Source organism: Malaya genurostris, chromosome 1 (genome assembly GCF_030247185.1).
Source record: "Malaya genurostris strain Urasoe2022 chromosome 1, Malgen_1.1, whole genome shotgun sequence".
Lineage (NCBI taxonomy): Eukaryota > Metazoa > Arthropoda > Insecta > Diptera > Culicidae > Malaya > Malaya genurostris.
This window is the reverse complement of record NC_080570.1, coordinates 103,850,201-103,871,663: the sequence shown is the minus strand read 5'-3', so window position 1 is coordinate 103,871,663 and position 21,463 is coordinate 103,850,201. Positions and strand designations below refer to the sequence as shown.

Sequence of the window (21,463 nt, the reverse complement as noted above, 5' to 3'; positions counted from 1 at the left end):
TAGCAGACACGAAAGGCCATCACCTTGCCGTAGCCCTCTGCGAGTTTCGAAGGGACTCGAGTTTATCCCCGATACTCGAACAACGCACATCACTCGATCCATCGTAGCCTTGACCAATCGTATCAGTTTGTCCGGGAATCCGTAGTCGTGCATGATTTTCCATAGCTGTTCTCGATCGATTGTGTCGTATGCTGATTTGAAATCGATGAATAAGTGATGTGTGGGCACATTGTATTCGCGGCACTTTTGCAACACCTGGCGGATGGCGAACACTTGGTCCGTGGTAGCGCGTTCGCCCATAAATCCTGCCTGATATTGTCCCACGAATTCGTTTGCAATCGGTAAAAGTCGACGGCATAGGATTTGGGAGAGTACCTTGTAGGCGGCGTTCAGCAGAGTTATCGCGCGATAATTGCAGTTTATCGCCCTTTTTGTAGATGGGACACACGATTCCTTCCATCCATTCCTCCGGTAAAATCTCGTCCTCCCAGATCATGGTAACGACCCAGTGCAGTGCATTCACTAGTACACGTGTTTCAGAAGTTCGCTTGGTAGTTGGTCAACGACAGCGGCCTTATTATTTTTAAAACGGTTTACTTCCTCCTCGACTTCTTGGAGGTCTGGAACCGGCAGTCTATCGTCCTCCGCACGCGTTCCCAAGTTCGTTACCGCGCCGCTACTTTAGTATTCCGCCACATCGCCATAGAGGTGCTCGTCGAAATACTGACGCCATCTCTCGATCACCTCACAGTCGTTCGTGAGAAGATTACCGCTTCGCGATCTCGGTCTTCCTCTTGACGCTTTTGTCTACGGGATACTGAGTCTAGTCCGTTACGCGCCTGTCTGTATCGCTCCTCGTTTGCTCTCGTCCGGTGTTGCATCTTGCTCGCCCAAGTTGCATTCTTCTCGGTCACTAACTGTTCACATTCGTCGTTGAACCAGTCGTTCCTTACGTTCGGAGCCGCCTAGCGTTGCTGATGCAGTGCTATCTATGGCAGAACGGATGTCTCTCCAGCCATCTTCAAGAGTAGCTGCACCAAGCTGCTCTTCCGTTGGTAGTGCCACGTTTAATTCCCACCGTTGAAAGTTTTGAGCGCATGCATACAGCAACCAAGTAGTGGTCCGAATTTGCACTGCGGTATGTGCGAACATTGTTGATGTCCGAGAAAAATTTTCCGTCGATCATAACGTGATGGATTTGGTTTTCGGTCTGTTGGTCAGGTGATCTCGAAACCTAACGACTTACAGTTCCATGTTTCAAGTTTCCAATCGTAGTCCATATTTCGTCGCGTGGGTCTATGCCGATTGTTCCGGGTCATATTCTCTCCTGTATTATTTGCAATAAATATTTTACGGTTGGCTTATTAGGCATACGCCAACGCCATGTCTCGGCGGAGGATCATTGTGCTTGCTCTGTTTAACGTCCCAACTAGCACTAGGGCGATCCCGTTGGTGGGGTTGCCACCTTGGATTTAGTCGGGCGGGATGCAGCATTTCATCCAGAACAGACGCTGTTTGAAGCCGCCTCTGACATGGAGTACAGACGCTCCGTCATCCTCTAAAGAGCACCATTCCCTGTCAGCATACGACCAAGGTCCCTGAATTACCTGAATTACGCATTGTCCAGTCGTTTACCAACCAACTTGGATTGTTGCGTCCTTCAATCTGACATCAACTTACATATTGCCTGGTGCAACATAAATGGTATGGAGGGTAACTACCGGAAATGTAACGTTGTATCATTCTCTCGTTTGTGTGCTTCGATTGCTTTCGACTATAAAAACTGATCTCAAACCATCGAATAAATTTCCGTTATAAAGGATTTTGGCGTTTATTTGGATAGAAAATTAAGATTTTCGGAGCTCGTTGCCGCTAAGGCTCTCTCGATATTGGGTTTTATTCGTCGAAACACACAGGCCTTCGAAGATGTGTACTGTCTAAAAACTCTGTATTGTTCAGTCTGTTCATTGTTCATCTTAGAATATGCCGCTCCAGTATAGTCACCGTATCACAGCGTACATATCAAGAGAATTGAAAGCGTGCAAAAGTGTTTAATACGCGTTTTACGTCTGTTACCTTGGTCCGATCCAGTTCATCTTCCTTCCTACGAAGATCGTTGTCGACTTATGCAACTGCCAACACTGCAAAGCAGAAGAAAAACATTGCAGCGACACTTTTCGACATATTAAGCAACACCATTGACTGCGCAGAACTGCTGGAGAAATTACAATTTCATGCTCAACTGAGACGATTCCGTCGTACAGAACTCTTTCGATTTACAACTCATCGCACCCAGTATGGACAAAACAACCCACGAGATGTTTGTTGCCGCTTATTCAATTATGTTCATGACAATTTTCATTTTAACGTGTCTAAAAATGTTTTTAGATTAAGAATTAGTACGTAAGAGTCTGTGTGATGTAATTTGCCGAAGACCAAATACAGGGTGATTTTTTAAGAGCTTGAGAACTTTTTTAAACAATAAAACGCATAAAATTTGCAAAATCTCATCGGTTCTTTATTTTAAACGTTAGATTGGTACATGACATTTACTTTTTGAAGATAATTTCATTTAAATGTTGACCGCGGCTGCGTCTTAGGTGGTCCATTCGGAAAGTCCAATTTTGGGCAACTTTTTCGAGCATTTCGGCCGGAATAGCCCGAATTTCTTCGGAAATGTTGTCTTCCAAAGCTGGAATAGTTACTGGCTTATTTCTGTAGACTTTAGACTTGACGTAGCCCCACAAAAAATAGTCTAAAGGCGTCAAATCGCATGATCTTGGTGGCCAACTTACCGGTCCATTTCTTGAGATGAATTGTTCTCCGAAGTTTTCCCTCAAAATGGCCATAGAATCGCGAGCTGTGTGGCATGTAGCGCCATCTTGTTGAAACCACATGTCAACCAAGTTCAGTTCTTCCATTTTTGGCAACAAAAAGTTTGTTAGCATCGAACGATAGCGATCGCCATTCACTGTAACGTTGCGTCCAACAGCATCTTTGAAAAAATACGGTCCAATGATTCCACCAGCGTACAAACCACACCAAACAGTGCATTTTTCGGGATGCATGGGCAGTTCTTGAACGGCTTCTGGTTGCTCTTCACTCCAAATGCGGCAATTTTGCTTATTTACGTAGCCATTCAACCAGAAATGAGCCTCATCGCTGAACAAAATTTGTCGATAAAAAAGCGGATTTTCCGAATGGACCACCTAAGACGCAGCCGCGGTCAACATTTATGAAATTATCTTCAAAAAGTAAATGTCATGTACCAATCTAACGTTTAAAATAAAGAACCGATGAGATTTTGCAAATTTTATGCGTTTTATTGTTTAAAAAAGTTCTCAAGCTCTTAAAAAATCACCCTGTATAAATATATATTATATCTCTTCGAAACCGGAAAGCAAGGTTTTGACATTACATTCCTTTTGTGGAATTTGACCTTTCTGTTTCAACAGACTTCGCAGCCGATTCAAAGCGTGCAAAATCTTTGCATAACTAGTATTACGATCCTACCGACACTAAGAATCCTCTAAGGTCGGGGCTCGAACATACGACTACTGGCTTGTAAACCCAGCGCCCTATTAGATTTTTTAGAATGAATACATTTTGACAGTTCAGCAGTACTGTTTGTAAACAGAAATTTCTTTTGTTTGTTTATTGACAAAATGGATCAGACCATTTACGGTCCGTACCGCCTAAATAAAGTTTTAAAACATTTGTTCACGATTGAATACGGTTTGTTTTTGATATTTAATAAATAAAAGTGACTAGTTGCAAAGTGTAAAGATGATTGTTTTAGATGTGCTCTTCGATTTTTGTTTAAGCTTGTTTGTAAACAGTACCGCTGAACTGTCAAGGATGAATACTTGTTCATTCCTGTCGTCACGATAAAAAACCTAATGGATTGAACCGCCTATTCTAGAACAGGAAGTAACAGTCATTCGCTTTTCAAGCTCGTTCCACAATTCTATATCTATCAAACGAGCTTGGGTGTGTTAAAATCGGCTCAGCCATCTCTGAGAAAATTGAGCGGTAAAAACAGCGCGATTTCTCGACTACGTCTCTCATAACATCAATCTCCATATCCAGCAGTGACAGCCACATAATTTTCAAACTTGATCAAGAGCCAATAGTAACTTTCAAACGACTTCTTTTTCGACACCAATGTTTTACAATTAACAGTTTCCGAGGTACACAAATGTACAAAAAGTTTCTACAAAAAATCATTCGCCCGTTTTTAAAACCATTCTAGAATCGGCTTGACTTCTCTCGCTATTAGTATGCAGTTTTAGATTTCTCAGAAAAAACTAATATACACATTGATTCGTAGATTATTGGACTCTTACCCAATTATTATCAGAAAGCACTTTCATTTACCACAGCTGCTTTATGATCGAAAAACCTTGAAATGAACTACCGCAAAAATTAATCATATGTTTTTTTTTTCTCAACAGATGATAAAAATGATGGTAATCGTGGTAATCGTGTTCACAATCTGCTGGCTGCCGTTCAACTTCCTAATGGTAAGCACTGGAGACCGTAGTGATACTGTGTCTTAATTAATCAAAATTCATTTCGGTAAACTTTCCAGGTGATAGACGTTGACACATCATGGGAGCTTCTACCGTATCTATGGTTCGCTTTCCACTGGCTAGCCATGTCCCACAGTTGCTACAACCCGATTATCTACTGCTACATGAATGCCCGATTCCGGTCCGGCTTTATTCTGGTGCTGCACGGTGTTCCAGGACTACAACAACTGTGCTGCTGTATTCGTCACAAACCGAGCAACCTGGCTCGCAACGCCGGTTCCAGTGTGGCCCTCGCCGGTGAGATGAATGGAATTTACCGTGACAGTGCACTATCGAGAAAGGCTAAAGTGCGGGTTAGGTTCCACCAAAATAACAAATCCCTTTTGTTTTTCTATGCTTTTTGCGCTGATTTCATACACCTAGAGAGGGCGAAATATTATGTCACTGTCCGGGGTAGCGGGCAGATTAATGACAGAAAAAAAAAATTAAACCAAAAACCGAGAACAACGAGACAAAAATAAATGGTGTCTTCGCAATGGTTGTATCATGTCACAGCACTTCTGGGGCACAGTAGGAGCACTGTGGGACACAAATGCAAAACCATCTGTGGGGCATACTTTTTTGGAATAAATGATGTCAGTCTGAAGCATTTAGTTCATTTTAAAATGAGTAGTTTTTTTCTGTTTGATTTGATTTGTGCAGGAATCGGACCCACATTGAACGCATAAAAGACGACGGTCTCACCCAAGCCATTTCGCCTCTATATATTGAATCAATTGAGCCAACTTGAACATTTAAAGTGATCATCAATCATCAAAAAGGTTCGCTTTCGTTATACCTTTGTTTCTGGAGGCATCACTAATAAACTGATTCCCAGTTGACACAAAAATTATTAGTTTTTAAACTTCTCTCAATTACATTATTTGTGATTGTTTATTCGTAAAAAATACTTCAAATTTTGCACAGCTTTCAATAAAATGAACATTGTTGTATGCCATTCCGACAGTATCGAAACCGTCAAAACTTTTCGGAACATTTCTGACTGTCTTCTTAAGAAGTCCTCAAATAAAAATAATAAAATCCCTAGAAAAATTTGCAGTTAACCCAAATTACAATCTTTATTCCCCGCTTATCAGAAAGTTATTCAACCCGATGTCCATATTTCCGAGAAATTCTCATAAACTTCTTCCTAAACGCATATTTTCCTGACTAGACTTTTCCTTCGCAGAAATTTTTTAGAATAAGCAGAACTAATTTCTTGTTTTGTCTTTCCGCTCAGACAAACAGTTTGCGATAAATCCGAAAAGCTTAGGTGGAAAATTGATAACAATTAAAAAAAATTCTACCATAATTCGAACTAGTAGAATATTTAGAAATTTACTTAAATCTAACAATTGCACAATTCCTTGATTTATAATTTCAAATTGCATTTGATGATTGTGAGACTTTAAATAACAAGATTTCGTATTAATTCAGAAGGTCATAAAACAAGCAATACGTTTTTCACTTCCAGAGAATGAACATACAATATTTTTGAAAACTGAAAAATTTTTCAAAATTCACGATAACAGAAAGGTTTCGCACAAAACAAAGAATAATATATTGGATTTCCAACCTTGAAATCTATTCAAGTCAATTCTCAAGTTCTCTATTTCATACATTCATCATTTTTAGAAAAACCCAAATAATTTTCCAGAGAAGTTTCATGCACTCAAATGTTTCCTCGAAATTCGACTTGAATAATCATAGAGTAATTTGAAAAAAGTACTGAAATTGAACCGATTTTGAGTTTTATTCTCAAAGCATTGACATTACGGGAAAAAGACACTCAGGAGTCAATTAAAATCAAGAAACAAAATTATTTAGAATTCGAATAAAAATTCTATGCTGAATTTTAGACGTCCTTAGAGACTTTATTCGTAAACCTTTTTCGTTGAGATTCGGCACATCAAATAAAACGCTGACAAGTGATGTAAATAAAAACTTATGAACTCAGGAATTTATTCCTATCTATTCTGCAAGAAATTGTCGCGTAAATTTCACTCTACTACGTCTGTAATCAGATCCACAAATATTTGTATCTGTATGAAGTTTTTTTGATAAACTTATGTTCTAGTATATCTCTGCCTAAATTGTTTAAAGAATTTAAAGAATTGGCGAAAATTTAATTTAACTTTGTATCTACATCCTTTAACAGAAAATTTAAAGGATGAATGTAGATGAATTAAATTACATAAATATAACTTTGCATTCCCCGGAAAACATAACTCGAAATTGCAATCAATCAACGAAAATATTGTTTCGAATGAAGGAATTTTGAGTCTCAGTCTAAAAAAACCTTATTTCTCACCAAACTTTTTCGAAATTTATAGTTCTCCTCTTTAAATCTATTTTTATTTCACTGTGAGTCTAGATTCCGAAGTGATATTTTATCGATTTATTTATAAAAAAAATCTATGAGGGAGGGAAGGTAGGGGATTTGTAATTAAACATCCATTCCTCCAAATGTTTGTCTCTATGGCGTGAAGTCTAACTCAACGGTGGATTCGTGCGAGCTGTTCGCCACATTTTTCGCTTCGGTATTCGCTGGAAATACTGCTTCCGACGCCGAAGCAGATGTCGCTGCTATGGACGTTCCTGAAAATTTAGTACGTATGGATACGTTTATAATTACTCCAGAAATGATTCTTGCCGCTGCGAAGAAACTGAAAAAATCGTATTCAGCCTGACCTGATGGTATACCCGCTGCAGTTCACACTAATTGAACTGCTGCTTTAGCTGAGCCTCTGTGCATTATTCTCAACAAATCTTTCGAACAAGTCATTTTTCCTGAGATTTGGAAGCAATCCTTCATGTTCCCTGTATTCAAGAGTGGTTACCGTCGTAATGTAAGAAACTATCGAGGCATAACAAGTTTATCTGCTGCTTCAAAGCTTTTTGAAATAATTGTAAGCAATGATATGCTCTTTCGCACTAAACATTATATCTCTACTGAACAACATGGGTTGGACGCTCGGTCAGCACAAATCTATTAGATTTCACTTCGACCTGTATTTCGCTTATGGAGGAAAAGGTATAAATCGTTTCGGTATACACGTATCTAAAAGCAGCGTTTGACCGAATAGACCACCGAATACTCCTTCGAAAGATGTCGCGATTAGGTGGAACTCAAAAGTTCATTGATTGGTTATACTCTTACTTGTGTTATAGAGTTTTACGGATAAAATTGGGCTCGAGCGTTTCATCTCAGTTTACGAATGAGTCAGGAGTACCTCAAGGCAGCAATATGGGTCTGCTTCCATTCTCTTTGTTTTTCAATGATGCTATTTTGCTGCTCAGTAACGGCTGCAGATTAGTTTATGCTGATGATTTGAATTGTACCATGTAATTCGATCTATTGACGACTGTGTCCGGCTCCAACAGCTTCTCGATACATTTGTTGCTTGGTGCAAAAGAAACTGGCTGATTATCAGTACTGCAAAATGTCAGGTCATAACGTTCCACCGAATACAGAACCCTTTGCATTTTGATTATCAAATTGATGAACAAACGCTCCAAAGAGTTGATCATGTTAATGACCTTGGTGTTTTGTTGGATGGAAAACTTACATTCAATCTACATCGCTCAACTTTGATTTCAAAAGCAACACGGCAACTGGATTTTATTGCCAAAATCGGACGTGACTTCAAAGATTCCCGTTGCTTGAAGGCATTATACTGTTCATTGGTTCGACTGCTACTTGAGAATGCTAGTTTAGTCTGGAGCCCGTATCAGATTGTTTGGAACTTGCGGATTGAACGTGTTCAGAAAAGATTTGTCCGACTGGCTCTTAGAAATCTTCCCTGGCAAAACCCGCTTGACCTTCCACCGTACCCCGATCGCTGTCGTCTGATAGGTCTTGATTCATTGGAACGGCGCAGAAAAATTCAACAAGCTGTGTTTGTGGCAAAACTAATCAATGGCGATATCAACTCACCGAAGCTTTTGTCTCTTCTTGATTTCCATGCCACGCAACGATTACTGCGTTCTACTAGTATACTTCAGCCGAGATATCATCGAACGACGTTCGGATTCCATGAACCGATAACTACATGTATAAGAACATTTTCCACTGTTGAAAATCTTTTCGATTTTAATGAACCGACATATAAGTTTATTCAGAAAGTGTTACGATCGAATTACGATTTATAACTTGACTGATATATTCATTAAGGCTTATTATATTGTCAGATGAATAAATGGAATAAAAAAATAAATAAATTTCGAGAGCAATAAGATTAATTGACTAAAAAAATCGAGTATTTGTAATGGATTTGTAACACGAATGCCAATTGAGTTAATTGAATCAAATACAGCAGTATTACAACTTTGTGCGCCGTATCTTAGTTGTTTGAAATTATAGTTCTGCATTTTATAACACATAATATCTCTGACAATATATCTCAGACTCAACATGGATTCATGCCGAAGCGTTTAACGTATACAAATTTAGTATTCTACACTTCATCTATCATGCGTTGATTACTACAAGTAGATTTTATTTACACCGATTTCTTCGCTTTGTTTAATAAGACCAATCATGCCATAACAATCTCCAAGTTATGTAAACTGGGATTTAATAAATCATTTTTTAATTGGTTTCAATTATATCTTACTGTTAATGATAGTGAAAATAAGATACTGTACAACCTTACCATTCGCTGGAACCTGTGGAGTTCTTCAAGGAAGCTACCTTGGGCCATTAATATTTTTAATTTTTCTCAACGATTTCAATTTCTCTATCAAGTGTATAAAACTATCGTTCGTTGACGATTTAAAACTATTTCATATCAACAAATCCACAGCTGCCACTGAATTCTTACAAGATTTGACTGATTGGTGTAATATCAACAGAATCCGTCATCCCTTTTAGCCCCTAGCAGTCTGTGATCAAGCTCGACTATAACATTTTTCAAATGTTCCTTACATTTTTAAATGTTGTCTTACACTATCCTTTGATTCATCTAAGAGAAGAAAAAATTCCGAGTTTTAAGGTGAGGTTTCCATTTGGTATAACTAAAGCGTGAATGAAGCATAGCAAATCACTGTTTTTGCATGATTACCAACATTTCTTTCAACCTGATATTCGAATTTTCGGCTTTCCATTTTTCTTCCAATATTGTTCAACCATCACCCAAAATTGAATGCAGATGGGTAAAGGAAAATTGAATGCAGATGGGTAAAGGAATGTTATTTTCGAAGAAATCTAATCCATTATCTCAATACCACTGAAGCACTTCTAGGTTATTTGCCAATTCACTTCAAAAATAATAGTTATTTTGAGTGATAGTGCAAGTGTGTGTTTAGTAGTGAGAGTGCTATTTATTGAATAATATTAATCCGCGAACTAAAGATGCTCAAGCGATGGAAACTGAGAATTTACCGCCCGAAAACTCAACGATGTTAACCTGTTAACCGATCGAAGCGAATGGCAACGAAATTCCAGATCCGAAAACTAGGAGCGCTACAGTACAATAAACAGTGTGTCCAAATATTGATCGACTCAAGCTTTTTTAACTAAAGATGGCACGAATAGCTTGTGATATGATCCGAAAACATTTGCATAGTTATCAATACATACGTCGAAAAATATTTCGCATTTTCCTAGGTGTATGTGCTTCATTGAATGTTGCGTTTATTTTACTGTATATAGGCTTACGAGATGAACATTCAAATTAGTGCATATTTTAGCTTCAAATCACTCGATAGCACTTCATACGAATAAGAAATTCATTTCTGCCTGAGTGCCGTTAAATTTATAAACCTAATGTATATAGCCTAATGAATCGTCGATCGATCCACAGTTTGAGAACAAATTTGGGTGAGTCTGAGAATAATTTAAATGTATGTCAGCACTTTGAGCCTATTCAAATAATCCAAATAATCAAATATAAATATAATCATAAATGAGACAATCGTACCTTTAACTATCTCATCTTCATAATCTAACTCATCATTTAAACAATATATCCTTCACAGAGCGGTGAAATGAACCCCGTTTTACCACTCTGCATATGATTTATTTTTCATAAATAGTCAACGTTTTCCAGTTTTTGAATTAGATCATGGTTATAGTATTTTAAAAATATGTTGGCACACTTACTCCATCTGTTAGAAAGATTCAGAGTGAGAATTTGTTTCCGTCCTATCGATTTTAAATTGCTTAGAAAATTGCAGTTTGGGAACTAGGAAAAACTACAAGTTTGCTTAAGACTGTATAGTGAAATCTCTAGAACACCTCATTACTGGATTCCAATTTCACGTCTCTAATGAACCGCGTTGTAGGAGCTTTCACTGTAGTGCACAGTATAGGACGAATAATACTGCATCTGAAAGGCGAACGGTAAATATTAGCGCCGTTAACATTGAAATACGTTGATTATAATTGAAGCAGTATGCAACATAATATTATGCCCAACCAACATTGATCTCGTAATTTGATGTATAGAGAAGCTTTAAAATCATTCTCGGATTCCCAAGCTCTTCCTGCCACCGTGGTAGCGAATCAAATTGTCTTAGACCTTACCTCATGTTGTCTAGCACTGGAGGCCGGTAGGGACTAGTTTTCCCATCACTGCTTTAAGCTGAATGCGTTAGAATCCTTTTCCTTATCGTTGAATTCAAGAAAATTACAATTAATACAGTTGATTATTATCTCGTTTTTGCAAAGAAGTTCAGTATGTATTGAAAAAACAATGGCGTTTCTCCGCATGCGAGAAAAATTTCAATTTCCTGTGCAATCATACGATATATTTAGCTTCTCTGGAAGCGACTGAAAAAACTCAAATAAGACCTCCAGCAGAAACGTTTGTATCGTCGCAGAAAAGGAATTTCTGATAACCTGCGGGCCGTTTCAAGAGATCAAAGGCCGAAATACCATACATGGGTAGAGCACTCGAAGCTCTTTTACTGGATCTCATGCGCTATGCATATTCTGATAGCAGTACTGATAAGTACGATCGGTTAAATAATTTGGAATAATGCTAGGAAAGTAATTCAACTTGTTGCCATTATACAATTTCCATAAAAAATACCGTTCTCATAATGAGCAGTCAACCGAAAATAAAACGGACGCTTGGAAATCGACCGGCTAGTTTTCCAACTAAGTTGAGTGACGAGTTCTAACGTTTTTCGTTGGAAGATCAGTTGACTGATTCAACATAATTTATTTTGAAACTTCAAACTAGTGAGCTAATTTAATTGCACCACTTTGGCCATTTGTGCATATTAAGTTGGTAAAGCTTCGTCGATTGTCGGTTAGAAAACGACAACAATCAGTTGAATAGCTCTCAGCAAAGTTGGCATAAAAAATATCTCCGATTTCTACTAAGATTTGAATCTTTTTATCATTCGCTCTTTCCATTGTTGCCAATCACAAAGAGCAAAAACATTCAACAGTTAAAGTTCCGTTCAATAAACTAAACTTAAATAAACCACATTCGTTCTAAAAAGGATTTAGAATAACTCAGTAGTTGAGTAAATATAACTATTGTACTATTGAGTAGCTATAACCTACTTTTCAGAATATTATTGTATAAGCCAGATAGAAACTACTTAGAGCAACTTCACCTAAAATTAGATTATTGAACGGGGCTTCGGTTGTTGGATGGAAAGATCTAAAAATGAGGCAGTTGATCCCTCAATCAGAGATGCCAATAATCAGTGTAGAGTTCAAAAATTTTCTATATGTAACACAGAGATTTTCACAGACTTATGAGCTCCCTTCAATATATGATAATAGATGTAACTGATTCTTTTTATACATTTCTTGCATAGTGAGTTTATGCAATCTTTGAATCCGACTTTTGAATCAAGGCCCGGAAGGCCGAGTAAAGGTATTGAAATCCGGAGAGCTTGGAGGCACCGAAATCTTATCGAGAAAATCAGTCGAATTTTCCCGACATCAGACATGAAAAAAACGTAATGATCTCCAAATACTCGGTCGTATTGTACGTGAAGTTTATTTTCATGTTTTTTGTCGTGAATACGACTTACTTTACTATGGCCGTACTTTCAAAATTTACCCTCTGAGAGTGTGATAAGTTTTTGATCGTGAATATCTTTTGTTGTATCTAACGTTTCAACATAATTTTTGTTACATGCCATCAGAAATATGATCATCAATTTGTGATTTTTAGTTCTATGACATAATCACAAATTTCAACGAGTAAAGGAGGAGTTGGCATCACTGGGAGTACGATGCAGTGTTACCCTCGGAAAAGTTTAATTACAATGTGTATCAAACAACTCATAGTGAAGTGATTGATCGAAACAGTTATTTTGAGTGATAGTGCTGTTTATTAAATATTGCTTATTCGCGAAACTAAAAAATGTTCAAGCTACGGAAACTGCGAATTTAGCGCCCCAAATTGAACAACTTCAACCGATGAGAATGTACCGCCCAAAATTGAACGACGACAACCGATTGAAGCGCCATTTGCATATCATTGTCGGTGTTATCAGATTTATATTATCAGATATAGATAGAATGTGTGAAAATTTACAAGTCAATCTTGTGATTTAAACTGAATACCTAAAATAAGTCTACAGCAATCCCATCCGCGAGTGTTTATTTTATTTTATTTTTTCAGTAGTCGTGTGTCATCTCGCGTTATTTACAGCAATGCAAATAGGAGAAGCAGGATACTGGCGAGATCGTTCCCTAGATATTTTATTCTTATTTACAATTTTGTTATATTTCTCCTGAGCTGAAGTAGATTCCCGTAGTTGCACTTCGTGATTGACCAAATGAGTGGAAATGTACAATGAAGCTGGGACACACTTTTGGAATGAAGTGAGCAGCAGAATTGTGCCGTAGAATTTTCGTATCAGGACACATAGCAAAACCACGCCGAAGACTGCTGGAATGAAGATGATAGCAGAATGGTATAAAGAAATTTAATTGGGAGAACACTTTTCAATAGCGATTTGCGTTTCCAGTGTGCAGTAGTGGAAGTCGTCAGAGTTACATGGGAGTGCTGCGTATGAAAACACCGCTGGTCAGTGAAGATATCCGGAATTTGAGTCGGCATTCATTGTGAGTTCCTAATGCATCTCTGAGTCATCTCAGTTCTGCCTAAGTGCAGATCCCATGGGTCATGGTAATTCGAACCACTTTTGAGTCCCACAGATCATTATAAAGAATTATTTAAATTTTTTTTTTGAAGTTAATAAACTATTAGCCGTCACTAACACATTCAATTACGACGGGCAACGTCCACACGCAATGCGAAAATGGAAGTATGGATGTGGAACACATCTTTATACTAGTATGGTTATCGTTCAGAATCAACGATATAATCTTTGAACCTGTCTTTATATGCAGCCGGGGCAGGGATGTCAAGTATTCAAAATAAAAATCTGTATATTTCGAAAATTAAGACTGACGAAACCTGGTACCCTATAATGAGGTGATATTTAATTTCATTTAAGCAACGCTATGATTGCAACCCTGAAGTAATATCTTCATAGCGTATTAGACGAAAATTGGAAACTACCCTGCGATCTTCGAATTTTAATGTATGAGGTGCTGATGGCTGCTAACATCCACCAAGCGATCATCTTAACCATATTAGACTATAAACAAATTAAGGGTTGTGTACAAGGAACGATCGATTGCGATGACAACAAAAATGACAATCGTTACTGGTGCCACCCATCAGCTGAGATCATCAAATAGATAATGATACTGATGTACTCCATAAGGCAACAAAAGAGACGAACACAAAATCTCAAATCAGCGTCTGACGGCAAAGCAGAAAGTAAGAATACTTGCGAAGTGGTGTGTGTGTTGTTTTCTGTTGGATGGGTTTCCATAGAAATAGGACTATAATTGAATAATTAAAGCATTAATGAGGTCACGATTCTAGGTTCTAGACACACGGTAGAATATTTTCACTGCTTCGTAAAACAAATGTTTATTTTATTGAATAGCGCTTGCGTTATTTTATGATACTATTTCTAATATTTCCCATACTTTCGTCGTGTGTTATCATATTTGATATTGAAATTATTATTATTACATGAGTTTTATATAACCCACTCTTGACCTGTTGATATCGTGATTTATACGGACACCGATAATAAGGCATTTATAAGAACACCATAAAACCGATTAGTTAGTCTTTTTTTCACTATTGCATCGAAGTTGTGTGGAATCTTGAGCAGCTGAAGCACTGATAAGGCGAAAGCGAAACGGAAAGGAGAATTTGAATAGTAATTCAGTCAAATTGATTTTAATAAAGTTTCTATTAAATTTATTAAGATCGGTAGTTCAAAGCATAAGTTGGTTGTTGTCATACGTTCGAGACAAGATCTGTAATATTGCTTAATGACAGTTCAACTGCAACTTTTCTGTATGCAAAGTTTGGTAAAAAACAGAACGTCGAATTCCGTAACGGAATGTAGTTCCAAGACATTTGATAATTCATCGTTACGTTTCGATATTGAAATGTTCTCGTTTGCTCACATTAAATAAGATGAACAACGTTGAGATAAAGGTCATGCTCCAGTTCGAATGTCAAGAACAAATTAAAAGAAAAAGAACGCAATTGAAGCAAATCTCGGACGCGAAACTATTTCTGCTCAGTTATTGTTAGCACATAAACTAAATTACCTTTTGATTGAAATAAACAAGCAACTCTGTCAGTCTACTGGGAGCACAAATGCAAAGAATCACAGTCAATTGCCACACTGCAGAGAGCACAGAAGGAGAAAGCTGAAATGGGTGTACTGATTATTTTACTGTATGTGACTTCAGAAATTCTATAAACAAATAATTATAATTCTACCCTTCACCCCAGTTCAATTTCGGTTAGCATTTTGGCTGCGCCCACTTCGATCGACTTGAGCTGTTCCAGGCAAAACCAGGACCAATCATGCTGCATTCAAAATCTCGTTTTGGATTCGAGAAATGCTGAACGATATAGTTTTCCTCAGGAAATCTCTATTCATCTGGAAAATTGTACCATCGACTACTTTTCCCCAGAGTTTGCCGCTAGGCTGGCGGAATCAACTACAGAACTTTCAATTCTGGATGGATATGCTCCGAGGGTGTATGTAAAACCTACTTTGAAGTCCTTCACCAGCCTACGTTGCGGAACATCGGATGTTACTATTGATCCAGTGGAGAACCAAAACCTAGAACTGTTGGACTTGGCCGGAATACTAAAAGTAATCCCAAATAATATCCAATACTTGAAAAATCTGGCTGTGTTGGATTTGTGTGAGAATCAAATAGAATATGTTCGCTTGGATCAATTTGAGGGATTGGACAAACTTCGAAAACTGAACTTAGGTCACAACAAGATCAAATCGGTCAGTGTGACAAAGCCCTTGACATTACCCAAATTGAACGAGCTGTTTTTGCACGGAAACGAACTCACGGAGTTGGATTTAACACATCTGAAAGCTGACAATCTTGAACGGTTTTATGTTTCGCAAAATCAACTTATGCGCATTGATGGATTCCCGCACAATTTTAATAAACTGATCCGCACAGACCTGTTCTCCAATAGATGGAACTGTAGTTGGCTTAAACAAACCTTACAGTTTTTGGATGGTACCAAAGTGGAGACTTTGAGCTTTCTACCGGTGAAAGTTTGTAATGAAAATGGAACGGTTAAGGTACACGCAATCGAATGCGCGATTAACTAAGCAGTCATATTTTGGTTCTTAGTATGCGTTATGAAAGTGGAGCGTGTAATAAAGTAAAATAGAACCAGAAGATACTACTTATTTGGTAAAATATGTTATATACAATTCTAAGCAGTACTTTAATGTCATGCCTCCAAAATGTATAACCTGTTATGATTACAAAATGAAAAATAAACGTACTTCACTAACACTACTCTTGCTCCGCAGTGAAGAATAAAGTGCGTACAAACTAAAGGTAACTGTAAAGGCATTTCAATGCCTCCTCCATTTCCCCCCTTTCATTTTATATATGTCTGAGAAGTAATATTATCTGGTCTAAAAATTCGTTTAAAGACTATTTTTCTTAAATCGTGATTTTGCTGTAGCAAAATTTTTACAGAAATGTTGTGCATTCTGGTTCATCAACGATTTGATGCCATTTTTTAATTTTTCAATGCATATGAAATTAACCGTTATTTAGCAAGGTAATGCGTCAGTTGTTGAAACAGACAGAAATCCAAAGGTTCTATATCTGGGCGGTATAGTGGGTCAGGTAGCACTTCTCTTTTTAGTGTTCGCAATGCATTGTCGAAGAGCAAGATGCCTTTGTCCAGCCGCTAACTTTTTCGATTTTTTCGGACCGAAGATTTTGTTCAAATGCGTTGACAATGGTAAAGTTTTTCTGTGATTATTTTGAAGAATCTAAGAAACTCAGCTGATGCCGTTTTGTCCCTCCAAATACATAGAATTTGAACATTGAAACCGCGGATATTGGGTTTCGATGATCATATTACTTCCACTCATGATATTCGATCGAATCATCGTACAAAGCCCTTTTTACATACCCGATTACAATACTTTGTAAAAAGAAACCTTTTCCATTCTGTTTTTCAAAGAGTAATTCACAAGCAAACAACCTGTTTTACTCCACCTATTGGTGAAATAATTCCGTTCTATTATCACAAATACTACTGTGGGGTTATAAAAATATTTGTCATTGACTCTTAAATAAAAACAGCAGATTTTCTGGCCAGCAACAAACGTAACCTACACATTGAAACAGTTTATAGCTAGAATTTTTTTACGTTTTTTTTACATTGTTACTCCAAATGACACTTTAAAAATTTAAACGCACTTTATCTTATTAATCCAAAACCATGAAAAGGATCTGGACAAAACTCTATACTATCTTATGGAACTTTAATATAATTTGAAACTAAGTTTGAGAAAATCGGCAGGGCCATCTCAGAGAAAAGTGAGATAGTTCCATTTTGGAGTTTTGACCACTATTTGCGGTACTTTCAAACCCAAAATTTAAAAACCGGCCGAAGTCGGTTTGTACGGCCAGCAACTAAAGTTAGCTTTAAATTGAATCATTTTTGAGTGCAATAGAAAAAAAATAACCTGTTTTTTGTCGTCACTTTAAACGACGGTTTGAAGTTTCAAACACTCATAACATTGTAATTTCAACGACTTTTCAACGATGCCAATTTGCTGCTTGGTTGTGGATGCAAACTGATCTACACCGATGATTTGAAACTGTACTTAGTAATTTGTAATTATGAGGACTGCGTCCATCTTCTAGAACTGCTCGGTAAATTTGTCGCCTGGTGTCGACGAAACCATCCTGTGATCAGCATTGCCAAATGTCAAGTAATAACACTTCACCCAATACTTCATTCATTAATCTTCGACTACAAAATTGATAGACAAAAACTTACTAGAGTTGATCATGTTAACGACCTTGGTGTAATATTGGATGCAAAACTTACCTTTAATCAGCATTGTTCTGCTTTAATATCTAAGGCAAAAAACAACTCGGATTATGAGCTAACATCGGCGGAGATTTCAAGGATCCGTATTGTTTGAAGGCGTTATACTGTTCCTTAGTGCGGCCATTGCTGTAAAATGCCAGTTTGGTATGGAGTCCATATGAACTCGTTTGGAACTTGCGAATTGAGCGTGTTCAAAAAATATTTATTCGGCTAGCGCTGAGAGATCTCCCCTGGCGAAATCCCTTGAATTTGCCACCGTACCCTGATCGATGTCGCCTGTTAGGTCTTGACACCCTGGAACGACGAAGGAAGATTCAACAAGCTGCGTTTGTGGTGAAGATTATAAACGGCGAAATCGACTCTCCAAAGATCCTGTCCCTGATCGACTTCCGCGCCTCGCAACGAACTCTACGATCAACAGGCTGCTTCAACGAAGATTACATCGGACATCGTTTGGACATCGTTTACCACACACTTAAAAAAAATCCCTGTTATTTTACATCTTATTCGATGCACATAAATCGAGCGTCGCAGTTCACGCAAATTCACGTGGAAGAACATTTAATATTGTGTCTAAAACTCCATGACATGAAATTCGTTGAAATAAAAAAAACACTGATAGCAACCCGCCGCGACTTGAACCGAGAATCATTGGATCACAAGTACGTCTGTTAATTGATTGAGCCACAGAAGCACACATCTGCATGGCTGGTAAAAGGAGCATTTAAATGCATACAGCCACACCTGCTAGCAGAATGCAAGTTACAGTCAAACCAGTAAAATTCATGATAATCTAACATTAAGTCATTACAAGTGAAATTTTCCGTCGTTTGACAGATTAGGTCTTTATGAATTACATCGTATGAGGAATTAAGTCCCCTGTATTATTATTTTTTTTGGTGTGCATAAATTAAAAGAATTCGGTTTAGCGAAGAATCTGGTGAAGCGGTTCGTTTAACCAGAAATTAAATTGCCAGCCTATAAATTGATATAGTTTGGAGTAGATTAAAATGAAAGGTCGAAAGACCCCATGCAAAATACGTAATAAAATTACTGTTTATTTCACTTTCTTCCAAAATGGCTTAACATATTTTCTGAAACATCGATTCAAATTAGAGGTCATTAAATCCCATACAACATTGTCCGGACATACTTTCTTGTTCAGATTCCCGATTTAAAAAAATCCTGAAAAATTTTTCAATAACGTAATCTCAAAAAACAGACAGGTTCTTGTGCTTCTTTCTCAGACAGGTTCTTGTGCTTTCTTTCTACATAGCAGTACACTATATTGAACACATTTAGTTTCGTTGCTCCGGAACCAGAAGTTCGATCCAGATAAAATTCAATAATTTCGTTTGGAACCGAAATTATGAAAGAGTGCCCCATAATAATGTAAGACGTCAAAAATCATGGGGTTCGTAAAAAGAGGTAGTTTGTAGAAAAAGTTTACGTTATTTGGAATTTACTTCGTAAAAAAAGTTTTGTATAATGAATGTGGAAACCGCGCATCATATGGCTATTTTCGGAGCGGATGTGAAGAGTAAGTGCAAGAAAGTAATGTTTGGGCTCGTTTCAAAATCCAAGATGGCGGCTTCCGGTTTATTGAGATTGTTTAAAACCCCTAACAATATGGATATCTTCAGAACGGAATTGATGAGTAGATGTCGGAAAACGATGTTTGAGGTAGTTCTGAAATTCAAGATGGCGACTTGCGGTTTGTTGATATTCCTTGAAAACCCTTACAATATGGATATTCTCGGAACGAGGTAGTTTTGAAATGCAAAAAAGAGTTTTCCGGTTTATTAGTATTATTTTGACAGTTTTTGCCGTATTCCTTGAATTTACTATTCCTTGAAAACACTATACTGGATGTCAAAAACAGAGCTCTCATAATTATGTTTTGGTGAAGAAAGTGAGTTTCCATATCTAAAATTTTCGATCATTTGTACAAACCAGCGATACAATCAAGTCAGGGTTCTTTATTGCGATGTTTAACTTGATCTGTTCTGTCAAATTACAAAGCTACCAATTCAGCAGTGCATGTACAATATAATGGCTAGTAAAAAATTCTAACTCACACTAAGAATCTTTCCAGTTTGAGTCTCAAAGCACCGACCTGACAAAAAATCTCAAAATTCTACCCCGCAACCTTCCGCTGACCAGAAAATTCCAATCACAATATTTCAAGTCATCTAACTTGGTCAGTTTTTTCCGTTATCGAACTGAGAGAAGACTCGAATTTCAGAGTATAATCTACTAGTCTCGTAAATCAGTTATCGTATCGAGCAAAGTAGGATTGTTAGTATCAATAGGATCGTAGCACTAGACATGCAATGGCTCTGTATGCCAAAAATCGGCAACAAAGTTGATACAGAATGGTTAAATTTATGCCATTTTGTTTCTACCTTTGCTGTAGACCATTTCAAGGAATATAAAAACTATCTTTTATAGTCAAACAGTTGATGTTTCGTTGTTGGATCAATTCTGAATGTTCTAAAATTGACCAGACAATTTGCAACATAGCGTCAGATATTGTCAATTAGTAATGAAAACCTACACCGAATGGCGCTAAACATTTATAGAAACAGCGTAACGTCGATATGCCGCCATCGTTGGAAAAAAATTAGTGAATCGGCGATTCAATACACCCGAGAGATTCATAATGCCAATAAAATCATACCACTAGCCATGCAATGATTCAACCATATACTATCAACTAAATTCAATAAGAACATAATGGCCAAACTCCACTGCAAAAATACAACATCATTATATTTCTTTACTTTACAACGAGCATGATAAATCCCCAGTCTGTTGAAACAGAAGGTCAAATTCCACAAAAGGAATGTAATACCATGGCTCTGCTTGGCTTCGATAAATCACAGAATTTTTAAGTAATTTTAAAAATAAAGTTCAATCGTCAATTGATTTTCTATTAAATATAACGGGGCTCTTAGCAAAGCTCGTGTTCGGGACCATCCCAACCCTTTGAACCCTTTCATTTTAATCAACAACATTCAATCCCCCAAACATAAAAGTCATCCTGAAATGATTTTAGGCTGATTATCGAAAATTGTTACTTTCAATTACTTATCTTGATTGAATGATACAAGGGAAGTAAAAAATGTATGAAGCGCGATTATAGCACAACACATACATTTTTCTTGTTTGTAGACCTAAAAATCGTCAGTGAAGTATCGGAATGTAATGCCATCAGGACTTTGCATTCTTGCTCTTTTCCGTTTTACATACATTCATAGCGCAGATACAAAAAGTCAACTGACATCAATAACAAAAGCGGGTAATAAGCAAGTTTTTAAAAGGGTCACGTTAATTAATTATATTGTTTAATCTAATATAGATCCCGAGTCGTGAAACAAAATCATCTTATTGGCACATTTTCAAATTGTCCCTTTTCTAATTAAAACTTTTTTCAATGTTTTTCATCCTATAAAAACAATGTAATAAGCCATCCACCGCATT

The 21,463-nt window shown here is 37.3% G+C and overlaps 2 protein-coding genes across 5 annotated transcripts in view; both read left to right on the top strand.

Moving 5' to 3' along the window:
* The window catches only part of LOC131425303 (RYamide receptor-like), a 420,424-nt gene that overhangs the window by 383,663 nt on the left and 15,298 nt on the right, over nucleotides 1-21,463 (top strand). For 3 of the 4 annotated variants that reach the window (XM_058587091.1, XM_058587090.1, XM_058587093.1), the window contains exons 6-7: nucleotides 4,455-4,523; nucleotides 4,592-4,829. In XM_058587091.1, the coding sequence (XP_058443074.1) occupies nucleotides 4,455-4,523; nucleotides 4,592-4,829 (307 nt within the window). Of the gene's footprint in view, nucleotides 1-4,454; nucleotides 4,524-4,591; nucleotides 4,886-21,463 lie in introns of all 4 variants that reach the window. The other variant, XM_058587092.1, reaches the window with a different exon arrangement.
* Nucleotides 15,160-16,460, top strand: LOC131425304 (leucine-rich repeat-containing protein 19-like). The gene is made up of 2 exons (XM_058587094.1): nucleotides 15,160-15,316; nucleotides 15,374-16,460. The coding sequence occupies exons 1-2, from the start codon at nucleotides 15,294-15,296 to the stop codon at nucleotides 16,224-16,226; spliced, it is 876 nt and encodes a 291-aa protein (XP_058443077.1). The 5' UTR covers nucleotides 15,160-15,293; the 3' UTR covers nucleotides 16,227-16,460.

What these genes read in the sequence shown, in the direction of transcription:
- LOC131425304 (XM_058587094.1), top strand. Translation starts at nt 15,294, where the DNA reads ATGGGTGTACTGATTATTTTACT. An exon ending in GGTGTACTGATTATTTTACT is followed by an intron (nt 15,317 to 15,373) that starts GTATGTGACTTC and finishes CCTTCACCCCAG; the next exon opens with TTCAATTTCGGTTAGCATTT.